General features: G+C 39.3%; 2 protein-coding genes across 5 annotated transcripts; one reads left to right on the top strand and one right to left on the bottom strand.

Annotated features, from left to right (window-relative positions):
- Nucleotides 1–570: 570 nt before the first annotated feature.
- Nucleotides 571–15,929, bottom strand: ptp4a1 (protein tyrosine phosphatase 4A1). Of its 2 annotated transcripts, none has more exons than XM_034687779.1 (6): nt 15,760–15,929; nt 9,730–10,400; nt 9,493–9,585; nt 7,582–7,712; nt 5,537–5,611; nt 571–1,810 (listed from the first exon to the last, which is right to left on the bottom strand). In XM_034687779.1, the coding sequence occupies exons 2-6, from the start codon at nt 9,832–9,834 to the stop codon at nt 1,693–1,695; spliced, it is 522 nt and encodes a 173-aa protein (XP_034543670.1). In that variant the 5' UTR covers nt 9,835–10,400; nt 15,760–15,929; the 3' UTR covers nt 571–1,692. The 2 variants fall into 2 exon arrangements, with proteins under 2 accessions (XP_034543670.1, XP_034543671.1); XM_034687780.1 differs by having other exon boundaries at nt 15,774–15,929.
- lgsn (lengsin, lens protein with glutamine synthetase domain) lies at nt 15,107–27,202 on the top strand. Of its 3 annotated transcripts, none has more exons than XM_034687777.1 (4): nt 15,107–15,654; nt 23,033–23,759; nt 24,332–24,498; nt 25,930–27,202. In XM_034687777.1, the coding sequence occupies exons 2-4, from the start codon at nt 23,078–23,080 to the stop codon at nt 27,121–27,123; spliced, it is 2,043 nt and encodes a 680-aa protein (XP_034543668.1). In that variant the 5' UTR covers nt 15,107–15,654; nt 23,033–23,077; the 3' UTR covers nt 27,124–27,202. The 3 variants fall into 3 exon arrangements, with proteins under 3 accessions (XP_034543668.1, XP_034543667.1, XP_034543669.1); XM_034687776.1 differs by lacking the exon at nt 15,107–15,654 and adding an exon at nt 22,285–22,917; XM_034687778.1 differs by lacking the exon at nt 15,107–15,654 and adding an exon at nt 22,285–22,917 and having other exon boundaries at nt 23,013–23,759.
- The last annotated feature ends 779 nt before the right edge of the window (nt 27,203–27,981 follow it).

The following is a 27,981-nucleotide window of genomic DNA, read 5'->3' as shown; positions in this document are numbered from 1 at the left end:
TTGCTTTATTATTTTAGTAATTTTAAGTGTTATCTTATTCTATTTTTTATGTATTTATTCATTCATTTATTTAATTTTATTTATCTACTCAGTTTTATTGATATTTTTCAGCCTTAGTTTTATTTTTCAACTCTTATCCTTACCTTCTAAATCTATTTATTTTAACTATTTTTATTTCTTAAATTTGATGCTTTAACTTATTTTAATTACACATGTTTTATTTTGGTGTGCATTGGTCTCTATTTTATTTTATTTTTATGTTGTTCTTATTTTTAATTTGTATTTTTATTAGTTTTATTATTATCATTATTATTATCTTCCACTAAAATGTCTTAGCATTGTTTCATTTCTGCTTCTTTCTTGTTTTCAATCGCTGTAAAGCTCTTTGGGTTGCATTTTATTTGTATGAAAGGTGCTTTATAAATAAAGCTTGATTGATAGTAGGCGGACTTTGTAATTGTCTTAATGTGGCTGCTGAAATTAAGGTCTGAGTCCCTAACGGGATAAGCGGTCAAGATAATGGATGGATGGATGGATGCTAATAATTGAAATAAGCACTCAGTCACTCTGTTTGTTGTTTTTAAGTGTATCATTTAATGTACTCTCACAAGTTGGTGAACAGGTACAACTTTGTCGCTCACGGTACTAAATCACACATCCATTGATAGTATAAATAGCCAACCTAATAATAATAGTACACATTTTCAAATACATAAAATCATCAAGTATCCAAGTCTTAAGTTACGGACATCAAATAAAAAGGCATACAAAATATCGCAGACGTTGGAAGTCCAGTTTGAAGCAGAAAAAAAAAAAAAAAAAAAAAGTAAAATTATAAAACGGAAACAAAAATAAAATCACATCTTGGACATGGCAGTTAATTAGTAAACAGAAGGTTTGATAGAGAAAAGAAACAAGGTCCTAGACTTTCAATTGACAAATAAATATTGCGACAGTTAAGCATCTTATATTAAAAAATAGTTACTGAAAGGGCTTAAGTGAGTGTAAGACTTCCTGCACGAGACAAAGGCAACGACTTCTTTTTTTTTTTTCTGTTCCGAGTAGAAAAATGAAACCTTTTTCCGAATGCCAGCGGGGGGCGCTCCCGCCTCGGTTGCCTTTGTTCCACTTCGATTGTAAGGCATTTATGGATGAACCGTCTGATCTGAAGGAAGGCAAACCTCTTTCTCGTCAGTCTGGAACCCTTAAATTGAACGGGGCGCAGAGGAATCTCTGACGTGAAATTATAATCTGTTGTTTTTTAATTTTTTTTGTAGCACATTCTCAGGCGATGTAAACCGGCCAATCAGAATCTTTGGGATGCAGAAAACAGTTAATCCAACATCTTACGACGACACACGACGCTGCTGCCCTTTCTCTTTTTATCTATACTGGGCACATGAAGAGAAACACGGTGACTCCGGCTCACACCACTCAGTTACTTTCTTTTTTTATGACACTTGATTTGAACCGGGAGAAGAAGAAGAAGAAGAAGAGGAAGAGGAGGAGGAAGAGGGGACAGTTGAATTACCGAGCATGGTTTTTCAAAATAAAATACTTCAACACAATGACTAAGAAAACAAGCCTGCCAGGTAAGAAGCAAGCAAGGGTTAAATCAATCTTCTTTAGAGGGGAGGTTAAGGGGAGGGGGGGGAGGAGGGGAAGGGGGTTGGCGTGGCTCAGGGTTTGGCTCTACTGGATGCAGCAGTTATTGCGATGGCCGTTGGAATCTTTGAAGCGCAGGCGCATCTTTGGACGATATTTCTCCAGGTAGAACAGCTGCTTGCTGTTGAACGCTCCCCGACGCTTCCTAGAGGGAACAAAGGAAACACGTCAGCTCTAAACATTTGGCACTATTTGAGGAGTTCATTTAACATCCACACATTTCTTTCCTTTTTTTTTTAAGTCTTATTTTTTGGCTTTTTTGCCTTTATTTGACAGGACAGCTGAAGAGAGACAGGAAATGTGGGGAGTAGAGAGCGGGGGAAGACATGCAGGAAACGGTCGACCAGCCAGGAATCGAACTGGCGACCCCTGCGATGAGGACTGTAGCCTCTGTATGTGGGGCGCTTAGACCGCTAGGCCACCAGCGCCCCACATCCACACATTTCTACGAGTCCAAAACACAAACTAAAGAAGTCCCAAAAAGTGCAGCAGTCCAACTTTCTCGCCCACATTATGACGAATGATGTCATACAGAGATATAAAGGTGAGACGACATCAATGCAGACGTGCATGCTGGGTAATTTCAATGTTTTTAATGAGTCAACACTCAGGGCTGAAAAATACAAGAAGGCGAATCAAAGTGAAGGCAGAACACTGAGAGCTCCCCCTGCTGACTGCCTGCAGTCTAGCTCATAAGCTCCGCCTCCTCCATGTTAACAGATGGGACATGAGTCAAACTATAAAATCAAAATACACGTCATATAACGTTTCGCCAAAGTTTAGTTTATGATTGACAACAAACGTTCTCCTCAGACTCTTTCCAAACAGAGCCGGTCTAGACCGTACTCTATGTTCTACTATTATCAACAAAGACCCAACATCAAGACCCGGATCAGATCCAGAGAGAGAGAGAGAGAGAGAGAGAGAGAGAGAGAGAGAGAGAGAGAGAGAGAGAGATGATAGTGGAGAGACGGATAGAGGTTTTCCTTTAATGCAACATAAAAATTTGGATTTTAAATGTTGGTGATTGAAAATTGATTCCAAAGTGTTACAAGTTACAGTGGCAAGGACAAACTTCCTTTAACAGGTAGAAACCTCCAGCAGGACCAGACTCATGTTAGACACACATCTGCTGAGACCGTGTTGGAGAGAGGGATAGAGAGAGAGAGAGAGAGAGAGAGAGAGAGAGAGAGAGAGAGATGATAGTGGAGAGACGGATAGAGGTTTTCCTTTAACAGGCAGAATCCTCGAGCAGAACCAGACTCATGTTACGCAGCCATCTGCCTAAGTAAGGCAAGGGTGAGTCATTTTCTGTCTTAAATGTTAAAAATGCAACATATAAAAAATTGGATTTTAAATGTTGGTGATTGAAAATTGATTCCAAAGTGTTGCTCTACTCAGATTAAATCAACTAATCGCTTCATCTGGTCGATTTGAGCCCTACACTTTCGTTGTGAGCATTTCCCAGAATCCTTTGCCCTCACTTAGATGAAATGACTCATCCTGAAAACTACCTGCCACGATGCGACTCTCGATACTGAGCGACTCAAAGGACCTACTTTCTTTCGAAGCAACACGTGAGACCTGAAAAACATTACATGCACCGACACATCACTCCTCCCGCTGACTCACTCCTATCTCACTATCAGATACCTCGGCTATTTACAGGCATGACTCATCCCGGCTCGCTCTATGGACCACACAAACATCCAGATCCTGTGAGGATGTCAATCAGGACGGTCTGTCTCACAACAGAGTCATTGGTGAGTGTGTGCGGGAGGTAAGTACACAGAGTCTCAGTCTTTAGAGAAGGTAGAGCAGCGCTTTGGATTGATGCGTCGATCACCAAAATTTAAAACATGATGTTTTGGTGACATTTTAAAGCAGATATCTGTCATGAGTCTGGTTCTGCTCGAGCTCTCTGCCTGTTAAAGGAAGTAGCTGCTGTGGACGTGCCAGACTCCAGCTGCTACAACTACTACTATCCATCTCTCTTTCTTTCTTTCTTTCTTTCTTTCTTTCTTTCTTTCTTTCTTTACACTCCTTTCTTTTATTCCTTTTCCTTTCCTTCCTTCTTTCCGTCCTTCCTTTCTTTCTTTCCTTACACTCCTTTCTTTTATTCCTTTTTCCTTTCCTTCTTTCCTTCTTTTCACTCCTTTCTTTTATTCCTTTTTCCTTTCCTTCTTTCTTTCTTTCTTTCCTTCTTTCCTTTCACTCATTTCTTTTATTCCTTTTTCCTTTCCTTCTTTCCTTCTTTCTTTCTTTTCACTCCTTTCTTTTATTCCTTTTTCCTTTCCTTCTTTCTTTCTTTCTTTCTTTCTTTCTTTCCTTTCTTTCCTTTCACTCATTTCTTTTATTCCTTTTTCCTTTCCTTCTTTCCTTCTTTCTTTCCTTTCTTTCCTTTCACTCATTTCTTTTATTCCTTTTTCCTTTCCTTCTTTCCTTCTTTCTTTCTTTCTTTCTTTCCTTTCACTCCTTTCTTTTATTCCTTTTCCTTTCCTTCCTTCTTTCCGACCTTCCTTTCTTTCTTTCCTTTCACTCATTTCTTTTATTCCTTTTTCCTTTCCTTCTTTCCTTCTTTCTTTCTTTCTTTCTTTCTTTCCTTTCATTCCTTTCTTTTATTCCTTTTTCCTTTCCTTCTTTCCTTCTTTCTTTCCTTCTTTCCTTCCTTTCTTTCCTTTCACTCATTTCTTTTATTCCTTTTTCCTTTCCTTCTTTCTTTCTTTCATTCCTTACACTCCTTTCTTTTATTCCTTTTCCTTTCCTTCCTTCTTTCCGTCCTTCCTTTCTTTCTTTCCTTACACTCCTTTCTTTTATTCCTTTTTCCTTTCCTTCTTTCTTTCTTTCTTTCTTTCTTTCCTTCCTTTCTTTCCTTTCACTCATTTCTTTTATTCCTTTTTCCTTTCCTTCTTTCTTTCTTTCTTTCTTTCCTTTCACTCCATTCTTTTATTCCTTTTTCCTTTCCTTCTTTCCTTCTTTCTTTCTTTCTTTCCTTCCTTTCTTTCCTTTCACTCATTTCTTTTATTCCTTTTTCCTTTCCTTCTTTCTTTCTTTCTTTCCTTTCACTCCTTTCTTTTATTCCTTTTTCCTTTCCTTTCCTTCTTTCTTTGTTTCTTTGTTTCTTTCTTTCTTTCTTTCCTTCCTTTTATTCCTTTCACTCATTTCTTTTATTCCTTTTTCCTTTCCTTTCCTTCTTTCTTTCTTTCCTTCCTTACACTCCTTTCTTTTATTCCTTTTTCCTTTCCTTCTTTCTTTCTTTCTTTCACTCATTTCTTCCATCCTTCCTTTCACTCCTTTCTTTCATTCTTTTCTGTTCTTTCTTCCATTCTTTTTCTTCACTTCTCTTTTCTTCTACCTTCATTCCTACCTTTCTTTCTCTTTCCTTCCTTCCTTCTTCCTATCTTTGTTCTTTCTTTCTTTCTTTCTTCATCCTTTCTCTCTCCTTTTCTTATCACGTCCTTTCCTTCTGTCATTCCTTCCCCATTTATTCCCCTCTTTTTCTTTCTTCTCCTCTCCCTCTCTTCTCTCTTTTCTTAGACCTTTCTGGAGTCCCTGAGCTCCCTTGTCTCGTAGGTTCCTCTGGATCTCTGCTGCTGTGGACGTGGTCCAGACTCCAGCTGCTACAACTACTACTATCCGTCTCCCCACTATCATCTCTCTCTCTCTCTTCATCTCCCTCTATCCCTCTCTCCAACACGGTCTCAGCAGATGTGTGTCTAACATGAGTCTGGTCCTGCTGGAGGTTTCTGCCTGTTAAAGGAAGTTTACATTGAGGAAACATTGAGGATCTCTTGGTGAATCCTGACAGCCTAAAGATGCTGGAGCACGCCGTATCAATAAGCAAAGACAGTTTTAATTTCAGTGAACTTACTGTCGAATGAACTGGACAGCGTCTTCGTACTTCATCCCACATTCAATCAAGGCGAGTGCCACCAGAACAGGAGCTCTGCAGGAGGACAGAAGAGACCAGGTATGTTAGTTAAAGCCATCAGAGCTGCTCTCTTATGGTTTTTATTACTCAGCAGAGTAGATTTTTATCTGTGTGTTGATTTGAGATCAAGGTAGAAAGAAGCTTCTGACTTCAGTTTTCTGTCCTTGTCATTAACCTGGAAAAGTTTTGCCTGATAACACCTGAAATAAAAATAAATGCAATTCACAGAGAGAGAGCAGGAGTCTGTGTTTCTGGAGCACTTTTTAATCTGACATCTTTTTATTGTTTTTTAAATTATTTTTATTTACAAATCAATTTTTTTATTTATTTTTTCATTTTCAATTTTTGTGCTTTTCCCTTTTGAACCATATACTTTTTTTTTTAAATTAGTTATTTCTTTTATTTTAGTATGAAATATTTTTTCATGAGATCTTCCTCTGGGTCTAATGGCTTCATTGTTGTTTTGTTTTGTGTTGGTTGGATAAAATAAAGTTTTTAAAAGAATCTGAGATCTTATTATTTTTAACTATATTCATTAATAAATATAACTTTTTAATTTATTTGTATCTATTTAAATTTTGATTTTTAATTTTATTACTTTTCCATTTTGAATCACTGAATTATTTTGATTAGTTTTTTTAATTTTACTTATTATTCAATATTTTTGCATGAGATCTGCCTCTGGGTCTAATGGCTGCATTGTTGTTTTGTTTTGTGTTGGCTGAATATTATCAAGATGTTATAAAAACCCAACTGGGATCTTATTATTATTTTTAATTGTATGTATTTATACATTTCAATTTATTTTAATTTATTTATTTTTTATTTTTTAATGCTTTTCCCTTAAATACCACTGATGTTGTTTTCATTTTTTTTATTATGAAATATTTGTGCATGAGATCTGCCTCTGGGTCTAATTGATGTATTGTTTTGTGTTGTATTTGCTGAATATAATACAAAAGTAAGTTCTTTCTAATTATATTTATTATAAATCTTAATTGATTTGTTTATTTTGTATTTATTTATCTATTCATTTAAATATTATTTTCACTTTTCCATTTCAAACTACAGACTTAAAAAAAAAAAAGAGATGCCTCTGTGATCTTAATGGAAAACAGCTTAAATCAGACACTTCTATACATGGGCTCATATTAAGGAGCTCAAATGGAAGGCTTTAAAATGTTGGATTTCTCTGGTGGATAAATCAGACATGGGCTGTAAAGGCAGCGATATAATCCTTAGAGGCAGAAGCTCTTGGTTTGTTTTTAACATGATAACAGAGAGGATCCTGCAGAGATGGACCTTCCTTTCCCACCTAGAAACATCTCTTATATCGCTCTGAAATGGAGCCACAAAAACCCACAGATGGAAATGAAGTTCGTCGTCTCCTGTTGCCTTGATCCAATAATTTGTTGGTGTTAAAACAAACGCCAGATTTACCCTTTAACAGAAAGTAGATCTATTTCTGAATCAAGATGAGAACAGGATGAGTTTGGCAGGCTGTCAAAAACCCAGCAAACACACAAAGTGGGACAAATGTGATTTCATGAGTCATGTTCTGCAACATGAGAGAGAGGATCCACGTGAGCGCTGCCTCTCGTTGCAGAACAGACGATGAACGCTCGTATTCTCTTGGTTTAAATCCCAAACTCAAAGAGGGAACACCAGGAACTCATCCAGGTTACATTTCTGTTCATAAAAACATCAACGTGAGGCCGGGGTGAGATGTTCCTGATGCTGTAGCTGCTCTTATTTTGGAGATATTGTTTGTTTTTACGTATAAAAGTGAATTAAAAACAGATATCTACTCTAACTGTGTGTTTCAGCCCTCTCTGTGTTTTGCACAGAGCGAGCAGGAGTGTCACATTTTTATTTGCCAAATCCCAAGCTTCATAAATCACGTGTAAAATATGATCCTGTGTGATAAGAACATAATACTTTAATCCTCCTCCTCAGCAGCAGCAGCAGCAGCGTTGAGCGCTCACCTCCCCAGACCTGCCACACAGTGGACAGCGATGCAGCAGCCCGGCTCCTCCCTGAACTTCAGCTTCAGCAGGTTCAGCCAATCGTCCACGATCTGGTTAGAGGGAGGAGCTCCATCGTCGAACGGCCAATCCTGGACGAGGAAGAAGGGGAAGAAAGAGGGAAATGATGTCATCTGCCCGGTTTCTCAGAAAAACCAAAACAAAAGGAGTGTGAAGGCTGAGAGCAGCTGCAGGGGGGAGAGACGACGTGAAGGGGGAGGGACGAGACGAGCTGTGTGTGTTTGTGTTTTTACTGTTTGAGGCTGCTGCATGGACGGGTCATATTTAACATTTTAAACACTCACACACCTGGACTGTTATTTAGATTCTGCAGTTTAAGAGAGAACCGGTTTTATTTAAATGAACAAAACAGGAAGAACGTGGACTCAGTTTTAATCTGTGCTGCAACAAATGGATGATAAATTGTATTTTTAAGCAAAATAATATAAAATTAAATTAAATTGCATCCAACTATTTGAGGCTTTTGACAGACACAGAAAATGTGATAGTTTAAGACTCCAAAATATGAAGAATTTAAACATTTTTTGTTGATTTAAAAAAAATCGAATAAATAACGGACGCTTTACATGAAGTGCAAAATAAGAAAAAATCCAAACTAAATTAAAAAATTAAATTAAAATTGAAAAATTAAATTTCAATTAAAAAAATTAAATTTAAATATTACTATTACAATTAAAAATATATATTTAAAAATTATAAAAATTAAAATGAAAAAAATAAATTTACAATTACAATAAAAAATATATATTTAAATAACTAAATTAAAAAAGTAAAAATTATAAGCCTAACAGAATTGTTTTAAAAACCTTAGTGCACCAAACAAAAAATTGAGGTTGTGATTTGGTGCATTTTGAAGTTTGTTCTAACAGATTTGCTCCAATTATTTTCACATTTTCTGATCCTTAACACTTAAAATTTGAATAACAGTCATGTTTCTTGCCAAATAACACATACAAGTAATTTATCTTGGTTTTTTTTTTAACAAAATAAATGTTTACAGAGTTTCCAAAGGGACTAATTTCCTACTTGTTGAAATATAAAGTCTAATTTCAACTAGCCAACTTCTCTAAAGGTCAGAGCTCAATTTTTTTATATATATATATATATTCTTGTTCTGTACACCTTCTTGTTTGCTGCTGTAACTCCATGAATTTCCCCGTTGTGGGATGAATAAAGGAGAATCTTATCTTATCTTAAACACGAGATCTAAGAGTCTGTAGGTTTACAGAATCTGGATACCACTAGCAGAGTTAGCACCACCAGTCTCTGTCAGTTTAACCAGACGCAGCCTACATCCAACTTTATCTCCATTAACTAGATCAACATCCTGACAAACCACGCCGTGCTACAAGACGACATCTGTCACCTGTGTTTGTTTACATCCAGGTAGTAGAGCTTTAGAGCGTCATGGCTGCAGACATTAACCAGAGCTACAGGTGCAAGATGATGAAGGTCTAACAGTTTATAAATCAGACAGAGTGTGTCATGTAACAGACATTACATGAGTCCAGTGTGCGGTCATTTAATGCAACAATCTGGGGGGACAGTGGGAGACAGAGTCGGCTTTAAACGCGTCTTTAAAAAAAGAGGGGGATGTCTTTCAGATGTCCTCTTGTCAGCTGTTTAAACGTCCCAGGATCTTCTGTGTTTCTGCATTGCTGGTATAAAACTGAAAACATGTGAGCTAACTCAACATGATGGAAACTGGAGCCGGGGCCAAGCTGTGAGCTCATTATTATGATTTCAGTTTTATTGATGGAAAACTTTACAAACACGGCGCTGAAACGAGTCGAGCAGATGAGGAGGAGAAGAGCAGGGAGAGACAACGTCACTGATATCAACAGAACTCACCAGAACCTGGATCCCCTCCTTCACCACCAAGGTGGCATCATAGGTGGCCTCGCAGACTCTCACGACGGTGGTCACTCCATACTTCTTCAGCTCCTGTAGAAGAGGCAAACTGTTAGATTTAGATTGTCTTTATTGAAATGTATGGAGTGTCACTTTCTTTAATCTGTAAAGATCAGTCGGTCTACTTTTCAATCATCAGACTGACGGGGAGAGAAAGGGAAGGACTCTGGGGCTCACCTCGATGAACTTGTTCAGGGTGGCGTTGGTGGGATTGTGGGTGATGAGGAACCTCATGTTCTTGTAGGTGATCTCCACAGGGGCGGGTCTGTTCATACGAGCCATCGTGACAACGTAAAAAAAAAAAGCCCAAAGGTCTTCCACAGAGTAAAAACACGAATGTAAACACGGAGTTAAAACTCGGAGGGAATGTCAAACAAAACGTTCAGAAATCCTCCGCTCTTCCTTCCTTTGAGGTTGGCAAGGCTAAACCGAAAAAACTGAACAGAAACGAAGGCTTTGACGGGCGAGAGCGGGGAAATTTGGGTCGTTGGCGGCCGATAGAAAGGGCGGACAATCAGAGAAACAACTCAAAACCCTCTCCTTTGGAATAAAAGAAAAGAAAAGGAACAAAAACAAGGCTGGTTCCACCTTGATTCTGGCCAGGCGGAAGCCGACGAGGGCAGTGTGCAGCGGGTGAAGTTACCCCATCCAGGCCGAGTTGTCGCTGGTTCTGGGAGGCGTCCCGGTCCTGCCAACTCTCCGGGGTCCCTCCTGTGGCTCAAGTGTGTCGGATCGATGGCGAGTTTGGCTGTTCACTCGTCTGCATAGGCAGCGTGCTGAGCCTGGCAGTAGTCCCCACTGCCCTTCAGAAACTCCATAAATGTGTGACCCAGAACACCACAGAACTGCTGCAGGACACACAGAGGGAGGGGGGGGGGGACACGGGTTAGGACATGTGTACTTATATACAGTACATCGTGGATCTCAAAGAATTAGAAGATCGCATAAGAACTCAAAGTTAAAGATCTTAATATACTAATATGTGTTTTTTAAGCACTGTATCGGGTCTCTGAGTCACGGTTTCAGACGTCACATTTATTTGAACAGTTCATCTTAAAGTCAAGATCAACACTGACATGTGTTTCCCTAATAAACCGACTGGTTAGCTTAAATTGATAAAAAAAAGGACTTTAAAACTGCTTTTGAATACAAAACAACAGAATTTTCACCATGTGATAAAAAAAATAATTTATCGCAATTGTAGAAATGTTGCAACTTATTGAATTAAAAAAATAATTGTTGGACAACCTTAAAGGTTTAACTAAGCATTCTCAAAATAATAATTTAATAAAACCATACTAGAAAATGATCAAAGCCAAACTTAAGTTCAAAAAGACGAGTCAAAATCGAATAAAATAATAATGAAAATGTGAATGTAAATGTTATTTTACATTTTTAATATTTGTTATTTAATTATTTCATTTCAAAATTATTGATTAATTTGATGTATGTACTTCACAAAGTTACTTATTTAATTTAATCAACTAATCAATTTCACTTTATTATATAATGCTATTTATTTTATTACTTTTTTATTAAATTAAATGTATCAAGTTATTTATTTTCATTTAATGTAATTATTTATTTTTCAAAGGTATATATTTATTTATTCAAGTAGCATATTTTACTTTGCTATTAATTCTTAATTTAATTTATTTTACAAAGTTATTTATCTTATTTTTTTAAATCTAACTAATTAATTCATTGTATTTTAATCATTTATTTATTTCATTTTACAAAGTTATTATTTCTTTCTTTTTCAAGAAATACTTTAAAGGATGTTTTTCTTGTGTCAGTAGACAATTTGCTCAAGTTTGATGTGATCTCAGTAAGTCTGACATTGAAAGTTTCATCAGATTATTAAATAAATAAAAGACTGAGACTTCTAGTAAAATAAAAAGATTTAAAATAAACATTTTGTGCTGAAACTAGCTCTCATGTATGAATGTTTTGTTGTCGTCTTGAATATTAAAACAGTTGATCTTAAGACAAACGTGGGAAAAACATTCTTAAAGTCAACTTACTCCTTTTTTATTCAGTGCTTTAACATTTCCTAACTTAGTTTAGATATCATACTTAGAAAAAAAAGAACACCAGTATGTAGTTGCAGCCCTGCTCCTGGGGACTGATGTAAGAGAGTGGAAGTACTTTTGTTTTGCTGCTGTTTCTGTATTGTCACACAGTTGCATCATTCACATGAGTAACATCAGTGTAACCAGACTCTGGCCCTGACACTGAAACTGTATCTGTGGTCCAATCTGTGAGCTTTATTCTGAAAGTGCAAACAAACAAAAAAATCCAGCTCTGATTTATTGATGTGGTGCAAAGTGTTAAAACCCGAAGCTTCTCAGAGGATCAGGTGGAAAAGAAAGTCGTCACTGCAGCTCGGTGGAACATCCTACATAATGGCGGCCTGGTGTACAATAAGAGGGATGTGTCATATCTGACATCTAGGTCATATCTGTGAGAGCTGAGCTCACCGGGAGGCCTTCAGCAGGGGCTTTAAACATACACTCACGCACACGCGCTGTTATTATCATCCTCATAAATCTGACTCACAAGCTTTCACTGCCGTTTACTTCCTAATGCTTCTGCCCTTTACACCGCTCAGAACCAGGAGACGGGTGTTAATACCTGAAGGCCTCTTTACCGGCTTCATTCCCCTTCTCTTTATGCTCTAATACTAAAAGCAGGTCAGGTGTGCTTTGTTCTTTTTGTGCTTTACCATGTAATACGTCTTAGTGAGCGGTTAAATGGTTAAAAGGGAGGTTCTTTTGTTCCTTTTGCTCCTCGGTGCGCCATCTCTTTTGAATCCTACCATCACAAACATTTGGAGAAGATGTTAACAGCTATAGAAAGCACTGATTCACTTTGTCACCATGACAGTCAAATACCCGGATTTAACTAATCTTGAGGTTAAATAAGGCGACACCTACCTCTCTTTGCTCCCTGCTACAAAACAAAGACTACAGCTACAATTTTGATGTTTTGTTTGACCACATTTGAAGCCATTTTCTCCATTTTGAATCAATAAATGTCCAATATATTCAAGATTTTCCTTTCACGTGAGCTCCATTTGGTGTTAAATAATGACGACAAAACAGAAAGATATGCATACATGACAACTGCATGACATTAAACTCACAAAACACAGCATCCAAGCTCCATGTTTGATTATAGGACGGTTGGAATCAGACACAAAGATACTCCAAGCCTGTTTTTTTTTCTTATTTTTTAACAATTAATCGAGTTATTCAATAAAATGTACGCACCGACATCGACTACTACATTAAAAACCATTAATGTCACTACTTTTCTTTCACATCAGCTCCATTTTGGTGTATAAAAATGACGACAAAAAAGAAACATACCCATATATGACAACTGCATGATATTAAAACCACAAAAAACAGCATTCAAGCTTCATATGTGATTATAGGATGACTGATGGAGTCATTATTTATACTCACTGTACAAAAAAACATGGTTGGAATCATTGATTACTACATTAAAAACCATTAAAGTCAATATTTTTCTTCCACATTTAGTGTTTAAGATTGAGGAAGAACACAAATATAGGCATATAGGCAACTGCATGACATTAAAACCACAAAACACAGCATTAAAGCTTCTTAAATGCACTTTTATGTGTATATATTAAGCTCCTATTTGATTATAGGATGACTAATGGGAGTCATTATTTATATTTTTCACTGTACACAACATGGTTGGAATCAGACACAAAGATACTCCCAGCCTTTGTTTTTCCTTTAATTTTTTTTGTTGTTGTTGATTAATCAAGTTATTTGACTATTCGTACGCACAGACATTGATTACTACATTGAAAACCATTAATGTCAATATTTTTCTTTCACATTTAGTGTTTAAAAATGAGGAAAAACATTAAGATAGGCATATTTGACAACTACATGACATTAAAACCACAAAACACAGCATTAAAGCTTCTTAAATGCACTTTTATGTGAATATATTAAGCTCCATATTTGATTATAGGATGACTGATGGAGTCATTATTTATATTTTTCACTGTACATAACATGGTTGGAATCAGACACGAAGATACTCCCAGCCTTTGTTTTTCCTTTAATTTTTTTTGTTGTTGTTGATTAATCAAGTTATTTGACTATTCGTACGCACAGACATTGATTACTACATTGAAAACCACTAATGTCAATATTTTTCTTTCACATTTGGTGTTTAAAAATTAGGAAAAACATTAAGATAAGCATATTTGACAACTACATGACATTAAAATCACAAAACACAGCATTAAAGCTTCTTAAATGCACTTTTATGTGTATATATTAAGCTCCTATTTGATTATAGGATGACTGATGGAGTCATTATTTATATTTTTCACTGTACATAACATGGTTGGAATCAGACACAAAGATGTCCCCAGCCATTTTTTTCTACATTTAATAACAAAAGTCGATTAATCAAGTTATCTTTCGATTAATCGGTCGCACTTTAATGCGTATATTACATTAAAAACCATTAATGTCAATACTTTTCTTTCACATTTGGTGTTTAAAAATTAGGAAAAACATTAAGATAAGCATGTTTGACAACTGCATGACATTAAAACCACAAAACACAGCATTTAAGCTTCTTTAATGCTGTTTATTCTAGATATTTAAGCTCCATATTTGATTATAGGATGACTGATATTTATACTCAGTGTACACAACATGGCTGGAATCAGACACAAAGATGTCCCCTGCCATTTTTTCTACGTTTTTTATTTTTTAGTCGATTAATCAAGTTATTATTCTTTTAATCGGTCACACGTTAATGCGTATATTACATTAAAAACCATTAATGTCAATGTTTTTCTTTCACATTTGGTGTTTAAGAATTAGGAAAAACATTAAGATAAGCATATTTGACAACTACATGACATTAAAATCACAAAACACAGCATTTAAGGTTCTTTAATGCACTTTTATGTGAATATTTAAGCTCCATGTTTGATTTTAGGATGACTAATGGAGGAATTATTTATATTTATTCTCACTGTACACAACATGGTTGGAATCAGACACAAAGATGTCCCCAACCTTTGTTTTTTTCCTAATTTAAAAAAAAAAAAGACGATTAATCAAGTTATTCAACTATTCGTACGCACGGACATCGACTACTATATTAAAAAACATTAATGTCAAGATTTTTCTTCAACATTTGGTGTTTAAAAATTAGGAAAAACATAAAGATAATCATATTTGACAACTGCATGACATTAAAACCACAAAACACAGCATTCAAGCTTCTTAAATGCACTTTTATTCTAGATATTTAAGCTCCATGTTTGATTATAGGATGACTGATGGAGTCATTATTTATCCTCAGTGTACACAACATGGTTGGAATCAGACACAAAGATGTCCCCAGCCATTTTTTTCTACGTTTTTAAAAATTGTATTCGATTAATCGAGTTATTATTCGATTAATCGCCCTCACGTTAATGCGTATATTACATTAAAAACCGTTAATGTCAGTATTTAGTAACGTTTAACCGAATTCAACCACGTTTGTTCAAACAGTCTACTCCTCCTCCAGGATTTAAAGGTGTAATATGTCACAAATGTTAAATATTTGAGTGTATTTTTAATATTTTTGGTGTCCCCCTCCTTCAGTCAGTAAGCTAGCAGGCCCTCCTGTAAAGTGTCCTTTGTGTGAGGGGAGACTGGGCGCCATCATCTCCCGTTAGAGGCCCTGCGAGGAGCAGCGAGCCGGACTTACACGCTCCTTTAAGGGGGACAAACACGACGCCTCCGCGGGGCAGAGGGACACCGGGCCCGGTGTGATATCACGGATTAAATGTCGGTTCCACTTTGAAGAGATTTCACGGTAAAAACGTGGATTTTAAAGCCTCAGAAACTTCGAGTATCTGCGCACCGAGAGCAGCTTCCCTCCCCGTGACGAAGATCACACCGACCGTTACTCTACTAACGGCTCCACGGCTCCACACCGGGCTGACACCGGATGGAACCGGTACCGGGCAGATTGAACGGTTTAACGGGGACACAGTGTGTGAACCGGAGGCCGTGATTTCACCGGAGGAGGGCCAGCTGCTGAACGGTAACGTGCAGGTTTTTTTTTTTAAAGAGCAGAAGAAGAAGAAGAAGAAGAAGGAATCATAAAGAAGCAGAAAACAAAATGGCAGCCATACAAAATGTAACTTACTGGGATATGCTTACTCATTGAAGATTGTAGCTTAATCATACAGCCGGTCTCCAGAAAAAAGGGATCAAGGTAAAACGGTTCTCCACCATACAGTCCGGTGCTGGTTCTCCGAGCGGAGCCGAAGTCTCCCTGCGCTGCTGAGACGAAGCCGAAAGACAGCCGAAGTCACTTCCGGTGGACACTTTCAAAATAAAAAACACACTAAAAAAAAATATCCCTTTCTGAATTACATTAAAGTAAAATTCACCTGCCTGCAGTTTCATGTGATTAAATATTTTTTGGCCAACTGTTTTCATTTACAGATGCATTTTATCTTACAGTAACCATACAGTCAGATTATACCCAGATTTATTTATTATAGTCCCTAATCCAGGCAGTGGCGGTTCTGGGGAGGGGCCAACAGGGGCCAATGCCCCTGTAAAACTGAACCTGAACCCCCCTGTGCCCCCCCTCCACACCAAAATAATATTATACAATAAAAAAAGCTTTGGTATCGCGCTGATGTTACAGGGGGAACACGTGTGTGGCACTTGGTTCCAGTCCCTTAGAGCGCTAAGGGACTCATGTTGAGTGTAAACAGCCAATCAGCTGCTGTCAGTCTGCATGTTGATCTAGTACACAGTAGTATATAAGTCTAGTATAAAGGGATGCACTGATGTTTTGCCAGTTTGTTCTCAGCCGGTCCTCGCCCTCCTCAGTCTCTTTTGTCAGGGTTGAATGTGTCCCTCTGACAACACCTTTGGCCCCAGCCTGGCCCCGCCAGTAAAATTGGTCTAGAACCGCCACTGAATCTAGGGTTTCCCAATGTGTGGGTCGGGACCATAGACTGTAAGTAGGTCGGGACCCCTTGGGCGGTCGCTAGGCCACCAGCGCCCCCCGATTAGAAGTTTTAAAATACATTTCCTGAATTAAAAAAACTGATGAATAAAATAAACATTTGTTTTTAATGGTTTATTTTAAATAGTTATAATTTGGACTAATTAATAGAAAATGTTCCTGTAATTTTCAACTTTATCATTTAATATTTTGTTAGCTGCCTTAACAGGGACATTTTCTTGTTAGGGATCAATAGAGTGTATTATATTATCTTATCTTAAAGGTACAGTGTGTAGACTTTAGCAGTGTTTAGCAGAACAAACAGAAATTGAATATTATACTCATAAGTATGTTTAAATGAGTGTATAATCACCTTATTTAAAAAATGTTTTTATTGTGTTTAACTTAGAATGAGCCTCTTACATTTACATAAGGAGCGGGACCCCTTTCATGGAGGCCGCCATCTTGCTCTGCAACATTTCTACAGTTGCACAAAATGAACAAACTATTAACCATGCCCATTTTTTTTGTACTCAATAAAGGAAGGATCTGACTTATCATGCATCACACAAACTTCTTTTCCGGGGGTTAAGCAATACTGTTATATCTTCTACACACTGTACCTTTAAGACGACACCTCCATAAGAAAAATGTGATGGATATTTTTCAATAGTACAATAGAATAAATCGACAATAACGATACAGGCTTCCTATTATATCTACCACATCGCTTATGGAACTGGAGTTGTATACGATAACACCACTCGATTCAAGCTTTATATATATATATATTATATGTTATTAAAAGCTTTAAACTTATTTAAATGTATGAGATAAATACTGACTTTAAAGCAGGAAAATAATCAAAATATTACACATGTGGAAGTTGATATGGTGGATCTTTTATTAAGACTGAAAACAGACATATTCTCAGACAAAGATAGACTCGCTCTTAGGTTGAACTTCAGTCATGCATGTTGAACCAGTTTCATCCCCCCTGCAGGTTGATTCTTCAAACCCACAGAAGTGCGTGTGAGTTAAGTTCTGAGTTAAGTTCAAACACCGAAAAACCATCACAAATCCCCAACATGTGACAAAACCAGAATCACAAGATTCTCCACAAAACTCTTTCTCTTACTCGAGAAACAGAGAGAATAATACCGCTTTGTTTCCTTTATACTCAAGATATTTTTATCTAACTGCTTAAAAATGTCTCATAAATCTTATTATTCACTCTCACATACAGTTTAGGGACACATCTCATTACTTTTATAAGTTGCAATTAATTTCTAGCCGATTGGCACACCTTGAGCTTTTATTTTGAAGGAAATGTAAACTAATTTCCGGTTCCACTTACAATGGACTGTCTCGAACTTGACGCAGTTCTCTAAAACCCCACCCTGAAAAATGTGAGGTGTTCTGCCCAGACATCTCTCCCTCCACGCTGCACAGGTCAGGTGGTGGGCCTGCTGAGGCCGCACTCACCTCCTGGGTCCACGTGCAGACCGGAGACACCGGGAGTCATCCAGAGACACTGATAACAACCTCTGATAACCTCAGTGATGTCTGGCAGTGCATGAACAGGAACATGGTGGTCATGTTTGTTAGAATAAACATTATCCCTGTTTAAGCATCAACTACGGTCAGAGGTGGATCCAGACATTATTGACTGGGGTGGCTTATTGGGTACGGACTTATGCAGGGGTGGCATCAAGTCTGTGCATGGATGTAGTCTCCGTGATGTCACCCATTTGTTCTGAAACAGAGTATTGAAGCGTATCGTCAGCATATTGAAAATGCTGACTCAACCTAACTTTTTGGTCAACCTAGCGTTAGGTAAAGCAGGGGTTCTCAAACTTTTTGGAGCCAGGGACCCCTTACAGGTGAGAATATTGTCCAAGGACCCCCTCATAACTGTAACACAGATTAAACACATTAGAGATGTGTCATGATCAAAAGCTGCGGCTCTGAGAGTCGATGCTTTATAGTGGATCAGAAGAGCCGGCTCAAATCAAGAGAGAGAGCCGGCTCCCAGTTTGTTCCTTTCCCTGCTTAGCTCTCTCAGTGCTCAGCCCCAGCTCTGCTCACAGCAGAACTTTGTTTTGATTGGTCAGCATGGCGGCCATGCGGCCAATCACTTGAGCATACAGGTGATGGAGTGGAGGCCGTGTATCGTGGCTACATCTGTTCCTTCTTAGAGGGTTAGGGTTAGGGTTCTTCTCAAAGACCGGGCAAATACTCACTGAGAGGATAAATCCAGCCCATCCAAGCTGAGGCATCTGATTTTTCTCAATGCCACCTGAGGACATTAATAATGTTTGCTTGACTTGGTTCTGGTTCTGTTTGCTTGAGTTCGGTTCTGGTTTGGTTCTGGTTTGGTTCTGGTTCTGTTTGCTTGGGTTCGGTTCTGGTTTGGTTCTGGTTCGGTTTGCTTGAGTTCGGTTCTGGTTCGGTTCTGGTTCGGTTCTGGTTCGGTTCTTGTTCGGTTTGGTTCTGGTTCGGTTTGGTTCTGGTTCGGTTCTGGTTCGGTTCTGGTTCGGTTCTGGTTCGGTTTGCTTGAGTTCGGTTCTGGTTCGGTTCTGGTTCGGTTCTGGTTCGGTTTGATTGAGTTCTGTTCTGGTTCGGTTTGCTTGAGTTCGGTTCTGGTTCGGTTCTGGTTCGGTTCTGGTTCGGTTTGCTTGAGTTCGGTTCTGGTTCGGTTCTGGTTCGGTTCTGGTTCGGTTTGCTTGAGTTCGGTTCTGGTTCGGTTCTGATGGCATTAGTTTGGTTCTGGTTCTGTTTGCTTAAGTTAGGTTCTGGTTCTAACCCTAACCCTAATCTTAACCCCAACCCTAACCCTAATCCTAACCCTAACCCTAACCCTAATCCTAACGCTAACCCTAATCCTAACGCTAACCCTAACCCTAATCCAAACCCTTACCCTAACCCTAACCCTAATCCAAACCCTAACCCTAACCCTAATCCTAACCCTAATCCTAACCCTAATCCAAACCCTAACCCTAACCCCAACCCCAACCCTAACCCCAACCCCAACCCCAACCCCAACCCTAACCCTAACCCTAATCCTAACCCTAACCCTAATCCAAACCCTAACCCTAACCCTAATCCAAACCCTAACCCTAACCCCAACCCCAACCCTAACCCTAACCCCAACCCCAACCCCAACCCTAACCCTAATCCTAACCCTAACCCTAACCCCAACCCCAACCCTAACCCTAATCCTAACCCTAACCCCAACCCCAACCCCAACCCTAACCCCAACCCCAACCCCAACCCTAACCCTAATCCTAACCCTAACCCTAACCCTAACCCTAACCCTAATCCTAACCCTAACCCTAACCCTAATCCTAACCCTAACCCTAACCCTAACCCTAATCCTAACCCTAATCCTAATCCTAACCCTAACCCTAACCCTAATCCTAACCCTAATCCTAACCCTAACCCTAATCCTAACCCTAACCCTAATCCTAACCCTAACCCTAACCCTAATCCTAATCCTAACCCTAACCCTAACCCTAATCCAAACCCTAACCCTAACCCTAATCCTAACCCTAACCCTAATCCTAACCCTAATCCTAACCCTAACCCTAACCCTAATCCTAATCCTAACCCTAACCCTAATCCTAACCCTAACCCTAACCCTAATCCTAACCCTAACCCTAACCCTAACCCTAATCCTAACCCTAACCCTAACCCTAACCCTAATCCTAACCCTAACCCTAATCCTAACCCTAATCCTAATCCTAACCCTAACCCTAACCCTAATCTTAACCCTAACCCTGACCCTAACCCTAATCCTAATCTTAACCCTAACCCTAACCCTAATCCTAACCCTAACCCTAACCCTAATCCTAACCCTAACCCTAACCCTAATCCTAACCCCAACCCCAACCCTAATCCTAACCCTAACCCTAACCCTAACCCTAACCCTAATCCTAACCCTAACCCTAACCCTAATCTTAACCCTAACCCTGACCCTAACCCTAATCCTAATCTTAACCCTAACCCTAACCCTAATCCTAACCCTAACCCTAATCCTAATCTTAACCCTAACCCTAACCCTAATCCTAACCCCAACCCCAACCCTAATCCTAACCCAAACCCTAACCCTAACCCTAACCCTAACCCTGGATCCAGCCCTGGATACAGAATATAGAATTTAACTTGTTTCACATTCTGACATATTTTCTGGAAAATAGAATAATTACGGTTCTGATTAGTTGGTTTTATTTTAATCAAACTTGATTTTTAAATGATTAATGAGTCCTATAGTTCAGGCTGTTCTTATATAAAGCCTTCTATCGATGTCATGAGATCCTCACGTGTCTTGAATGTATAAATCTTATTCAGGTACTCTGTCAGATGAAGCAGAGTAATAAGTGAGATCTTTGGACCTCATTAATGCTTATCAAGGTGTTTTATTTCTGAGGTGATTCATCTTGACATCATCAGTTTTATAATACTCACCTGTTAACAACATGTCACTCACAGGAAGCCCCGCCCTGAATCCTCCCTGCTCCATGGTCCATTTGACTCTGTAAATAATAAAAAGATCATAAAAGCTTTGCAGAGGAGAAGTCAGCTCATCTCATGTTCAGGTTGCCCCCTGGTGGTCGTCAGAGAGAATGCACTGGGAAAGCCTTCAACTATTGGCTTCACTGGAGGATTTGTGCATGTCTCGTTTCAAGTTTAAGATACTTATCTGCAAATTTAACTCCATACAGATAACCTATAAGTAGGCCTAAGAGATGATGATGTGTCAGGAGCAGGTGGTGATGGTTATGGCCAAGTGGAAGCCCAACAAGCTAGCACAACATATTGGATTGGTAGATCTTTATAGGTGAAATTAACATTAAATAGAACTGATTTGTGAAACACAATCCATTATTACTATTTCAATTTATGTATTTATTTTTCTTTAAATTGTATTTATTATTTAAATTATTTATTTTAAATTATTAATTAAACGTTTTGTTTATTTATGAAGCATTTATTTATTCATTTTGAATTTTTTTATCATTATTATCATTTTGTTTTCTTTACTTTTCTCTCTTCTGGACTACGAACTTTAAAACAAGTTTTTAAAATTAAGTATTTGTGCATGATATCTGCCTTGTAGTCTAATGGTGGCATTGTATTTTTGTTTTGTGTGGGCTGAGTCTAATAAAAACAAAAAAAAAGGAACTTTTTCTGACGTTCTGATGGACTGTATTTATGAAGTATTTATTCATTTTTAATTTTTTATAACTATTATATTTTTCACCTTTTCACTTTTCTCTTTTGGACCATGGACTTAAAAAACAATAATTTGAAACAAAAAAAAAGGAACATATTCTGACTTTCTGATAGACAGATTTGTGATCTACAATACATTATCATTATTTTATTTTATGTATTTATTTTTCTTTAAAGTTTATACTAGTTTTTTATATTACTTTTAAACTATTCTAATTATTATTTACTTTATTTTTTTGTATTTATGTAGTTTTTATTTATTCATTCTTAATTTTTAATCATTATTATCATATTTTTTCCGTTTTAATTTTCTCTTTTGGACTATGGACTTAAAAAAAAACATTAAATGTTTGTGCCGCATTGTTGTTTTGTGTTGTGTTGGCTGAGTCTAATAAAAATGAACAAATAAAGGAACATTTTCAGTCACTGAATGGTCAAAACATTGGCCTAATTTCTGTTATAAAACACAACAAATGTCCATGCATCATGAATGGGTGGTTATGCAAACTATAATCCCAACAGGGTGAGCAGGACCCCCTCTTTGCAGAAGTCTCATTCACCTTCAATGGAAACTGAACATGTAGATAGTTTCTCTTTGTGTTTTCCTGCTGCTGACTGTCTCTGTCTGAGTTTTAATCTCAGTGGTTACATAAATAAAAGTTCCAGTCATCCAGCAGCTCTTTAATAAACACCATCAGTAACCACGCCCTGCTTTTTGTCTGCTCCTCATACTTCTGTGTGTTGACGTCTCTCTGGAATAAATACTTTAGCTCCACATATCTTTCTGGAAGCTCAAACAGCTGCTGAGCTCCGCACTTTCACTCTGCGGCCGCACAAAAGCAGCTCTGAATTGTCCCGGCCGAGCAGCCAATGAGCTCAGAGCAGCAGCAGCGGCTCAGAGTCTAGCAGCGCCTGGACTCTGCCAGTTTCCAGCCGGACTCCTGCGGCGGCTGCTGGAGAATTTTCTGATCCGTCAGCATTGTATCAATTGTCTATAAAAATTAATGTGCAGGTGAAGCTTTGCCTTCACATGAGGGCCATCAAACTCCAAATTAAAGTTCATGAAAGAGTGCAAACAAAGACATGAATGACTCTGAAGATTTCAAGGTAACAACTCCACGTCTGTTTTTGAATCTGCTGCAGAACTTCTGTTTTATTCCACTTGTTGATTCTTCACCATCTCTTACCAACGCCTGTGATAGACCCGTTGTGTGTTTTCCAGGAGGGAGGTCTCAGCAGGACTAAAGACCAAATAGACGGGACTGGGATGAGCCTGAACAACAGGAAAGGAGTGAGGGTGAGCGGGAAATACGTGCCTCCGCTTGATTGGGGCAACAGAGCAGGAGGTCCATGCATCATCCACTCCCCACCCAGCACCCTTTTACCTCCAGACGCCCCCACCGTGATGTCCATCGGCCCCCTGCCTCACAGAGCTCCAGAGCGCTTTGACTATCCAAGGTTAGAGGAGCCTTCTGCGTCAGAGGACTGGCCCACGGAGACGCCGTCGAAACACAGAGTGTCTTACGGTGAGATGGGCCACGTCCCCCGCCAGACCATGGAGGAGCTGAAGACCATCCTGAAGGAGAGTCCTCTCCTCAGCATCCGGGGCAAGGACGAAGGAAAGCCGGGGAGTCCTTACACGTACCTCCATGGAAGCGGAAGTGGACGCAGCGCTGGAGCTGTAGGAGGTGGAGGTGGAAGCGGAAGGCCGGACGGACGTCAGGACGATGGAAACCCCAACAGGGCGTTCAGCACCTTCAAACCACACTTTGAAGTTTCCAGAAAAGGGGGGCCCAGGCCCAGTGAGAGCACGTCTATTCAGCAGGCTCCCGACATGGATTCATCCAGCTCGTTCAGGTCTGCGGAAAACACAAATAAGCAGCCTGGAGGTAGAGCACAAACGCACACAACCGACGGCTCCTGGGGAGAGAGTCAAGCTTCTCACACAGGTAAGTTATCTCTGAGTATCGAAGCCTATTGAGGGTAGAACATCTGGAGAAACCGCTCAAGACTACCGAGTCCTGTGTCTGTCTTGAGTCATGTCTTATTTTGAAACCTTGGCTTTTTAAATCAGATAACTTCCTGTTTTAGCTTTGACAGATTTGATGAATGTTTGACGCAATTTTGATGCAATTTAACGGTTTCTATTTGTGATTGTTCCTGAAAAGATTGGTCAGGATTAGCCTGGAGTTTTTCTCCAGCAGAATGATCTACATCTCTTTTCAGTCATTTGTTTCACATGGAGAACAATGGTCTGGAGTTTGTCAGTGGGTTTCTGTGCCCTCAGTAGTGCCGCCTGACTAGAACTTGATTTTTAAAGCCAATAGAAAGTAATTTATGAAAGAACATCATTAAAAAATTTGGGCTTTCATCGGTTTCATCCAGAGCGAGACTTTCTACTGTCAAAAAATCCTCCTGTCAGTGCCCTCTGGTGGTCAAACGCTGTAATGCGTGAAGCATGGGGAATTGTAATCAGGCCGTGATGCCCTCTCTCGTGTTCATTCTCCGCTCTCTTCCCCAGATAACGTGAGCGACATCATCGAGATCTTCGGGGGTCACAGATTCATCTCAGCCATGGAGCAGATCAAGCAGCAGATCGCCAGAGAAAACATCAACTTCGTCCGGTTCGAGGCCACCGACCTCCACGGGGTGTCCAGGTCCAAGACAGTTCCTGTCCGCTTCTTCCATGTAAACACATCTATCTATCTATCTATCTATCTATCTATCTATCTATCTATCTATCTATCTATCTATCTATCTATCTATCCATCTATCCATCTATCTATCTATCTAGATTTAGCTACCTGTCTTACCAGCTAATTTAACAGCTAGCTTGTTATCTGTCTAGCTTTATGGCTACATCTGCTTTGTCTAATTAAATCTATTTATCTATTCTTGTCTTAATCCTCGTCATGCTAGCTAACTAGCTATGTTCTTGGCTTTATTGCTACCTCTATCTATGTATCTTGCCATCTGTTATGCTATCTGGCTGGCTAGCTTTTTCTCTAACTGTTCATTTATCAATCTCAGTAATCTATGATGCTTTAGCTAACTGACTTACTAGCTAGCTAGCTGGCTATCTTCCGATCGTACGACTTTTTAATCTTTCTGTCCACGTCCGTCTTGACATCTTGCTAGCTGGCTATCTTGTTGGCTTTATCGCTACCTCTATGTATCTTGCCATTTAGTATGCTATCTATCTATCTATCTATCTATCTATCTATCTATCTATCTATCTATCTATCTATCTATCTATCTATCTATCTATCTATCTATCTATCTATCTATCTATCTGTTCATCCATCTTACTGCCCTAGCTGTCTAAGTAGCTAGCTAGCTAGCTGGCTATCTTCCAAGCGTACAACTACCTAATCTATCTATCCACGTCCGTCTTGCTAGCTACCTATGTCGTTGGCTTTATCCCTACCTTTATCTATGTATCATGCCATTTATTATGCTATCTTGTAGGCTATCTACCTTGCTAGCTTAATTATTACCTGTTCATCCATCTATTTTAATAAGCTATCTTGAAAGCTAACTGATTATAATGCATATTTATATATCCAGCGTCTATCTTTTTTAGCCAGCCATATATATTGCTAGCTAGCAGGCCGTCTAACTATAATTCCATCCATCTATTTGTTTATCTTAATTACGTATCAAGCTTTCCAGCTGCCTAACTATTCATCCATCCATTATTAAAGGGTGTTAAGATTACTGAGGCTGTACTAAACAGCATTGCGTTAAGCTAGCAGAATTCTGACACGCTCACAATCAAATTGCTAACCAGCTAACGCCAGGCAAGTACATGTCAGCCATTTATACCATTCAGTTAAGCATGATAGCATGCTAACATTTGCTAATTAGCACTAGACGCAATGTGCAAGTGAGGCTGGTGACAGTTTTGTGCAAGGTGAATTATGTGTATGACCAGCAGGGGCAGTGTAGGGGCAACAATTACATTTTGATAATGACTGCCACAAAATAACATCCTTATGAAGAACAGAATCCCATAACAATAAAGAGAAACCTGTGTTTACAGTGACGCTCGTCTTAATAACATCTTAGTTTTCCACAAAATGTTGAACTGTCAGCTAAATATAAATGTTGAATTAACAGGAGAAAGCAGTTTATGGGATACCGATGCCGAGAAGCTACCTGGAGCTCACACTGAGTCCCAAGAGCAACGAAGTGGACCACGGCAACACTGCCAACTTCAGCAGCGATGTTCTTTTGATACCAGATCTCTCGACCTTCAGGGTCTTACCCTGGGCCGAGCAGACGGCACGGGTCATCTGCGACCCTTGCACAGTGACAGGAAACGCCCTACGCACTTCCCCTCGCCTCATCGCCAAGCAGCTCCTCGGGCAGCTCCAAAGCCTGGGGTTCTCCCTGCACTCGTCCTTTACATATGAATGCTGCGTGCTCGGAACGCCAGACCGGATCGGACCGAAGACGCTCCTGTTCCCGGCCACCACCCTGCTCAGCAACCACGACCTGCCTTTCTTCCAGCAGCTGGTGGACAGCATGTACTGCATGGGCGCGGACATAGACAGCATCGCCTCTGCAAGCGGCCCCGGTCAGATGGAGATCAACCTGAGACCAGAGTTTGGGATTGCGGCCGCAGATAGCGCCTTCACCTTCCGCACGGGCATCAAAGAAATGGCTCGTAAGTACAGCTACATTGCTAGCTTCTTCACCGATGACGGCATGTACAACGCCGGCGTGCTCTCTCACAGCTTGTGGGATGCTAACGGGCGACGCAGCCTCTTCCAAAGCGGGGACAAAGCAGGTGATTTGTCTGAGATTGGCAGGAAATGGCTCGCCGGGCTCCTCACCCACGCTGCTGCCCTGAGCTGCCTGATGTCCCCGGGCCTCGGGTGCAGGAGTCACATCGCCAAGACCATGAAAGACCCCAAACGAGTGCTGTGCGCCACATGCGGCTGCAACGACAACAGCAGCTCCTTCAACATCAAGTGCCACGGCGGGAGGGAGATGCACATCGACAACAAGCTGGGCTCAGCCATGGCCAACCCTTACATCGTGCTGGCTGCGACCGTGGCCGCAGGACTGGACGGCATCAGACGAAACCTGAACGTGGACACCAGCCTGAACAAAGCGCCCGGTCAGCAGAAGGATTTCGCCATCCCCGTGAAAATGGACGAGGCTCTGGAGGCGCTGGGGGAAGATCACGTCATCCGCAGCACCCTGGGAGAGCCGTTCGTTCAGTATTTTATCGCCATGAAGAAGTTTGAGATCGAGACGCAGGAGATGGACGATGAGAGGAACAAGTGCTTCGAGTATTTCATTTAGAAAACTCTCGTTATGTGTGATGAGAAACTCCCTCCTGATGAATTAAAGCATGAAAAACAGCTTTTCATTTTATACATCATGTTGACACTCTTTTTGTTCTTTTGCTAATTGAATCTATTTTAAGTTATTTCAGAATAAAGGTATTCGTACACCCTGGATGTGCAGAGTGTTTATTCCTTTAACCGCCTTCAAGAGGAGACAATAGCTCAGGTATATAACACTACCTCAGTGATCCTCTTCTCCTCTTCTGATGTGTAGTAAACATTACAACCTCTAGGGGATGCTAGTGTGGCTGCTAACTTGGAGTCCTCTTGCAGTCTGTAAGAGGAGTAATACTTTCCAAACACAAGTTGATCTGCATTTGAACATTTTTCAGACTTGATTACATTTTTATTTTAGATGCAAAAACTTAGAAGAGTTGCATTTGCTGTTGCAGATCCACAGTTTGGTCACGATGAGTAAAAACAAAGGAGGGAGTGCAAGGTGAGGAGTAGATGATGCTTAGATTTAAACATTTGGTAAGTTGAACAAGTTTTAAGAAAGAACACTTCTTACTAAAATGTCATGATTTCTTATTGACTAAGACTAAAATCTTTTGAGCTTTCCTGGATTAAAAAGGGAGACTAAAAGATCTGATAAACATTTTCTTCTAAAGGCTCAGATTAAATCTAAAACAGCTGCTAAAATAAATCTACAGTACACTACCAGTCAAAAGTTTGGACACACCTTCTCATTCAATGTTTTTTATTTATTTGAATTATTTTCAACATTGTAGATTAATACTGAAGACATCAAAACTATGAAATAATCTGGTTTTGCCATAATCTGGATTACAACAGTAGTCAAATAGGACTTTGT

Source organism: Notolabrus celidotus, chromosome 7 (assembly GCF_009762535.1).
Source record: "Notolabrus celidotus isolate fNotCel1 chromosome 7, fNotCel1.pri, whole genome shotgun sequence".
Taxonomy (NCBI): Eukaryota; Metazoa; Chordata; class Actinopteri; order Labriformes; family Labridae; genus Notolabrus; species Notolabrus celidotus.
The sequence above is the reverse complement of the archived record's forward strand: the minus strand, read 5'-3'. Positions and strand labels throughout refer to the sequence as shown.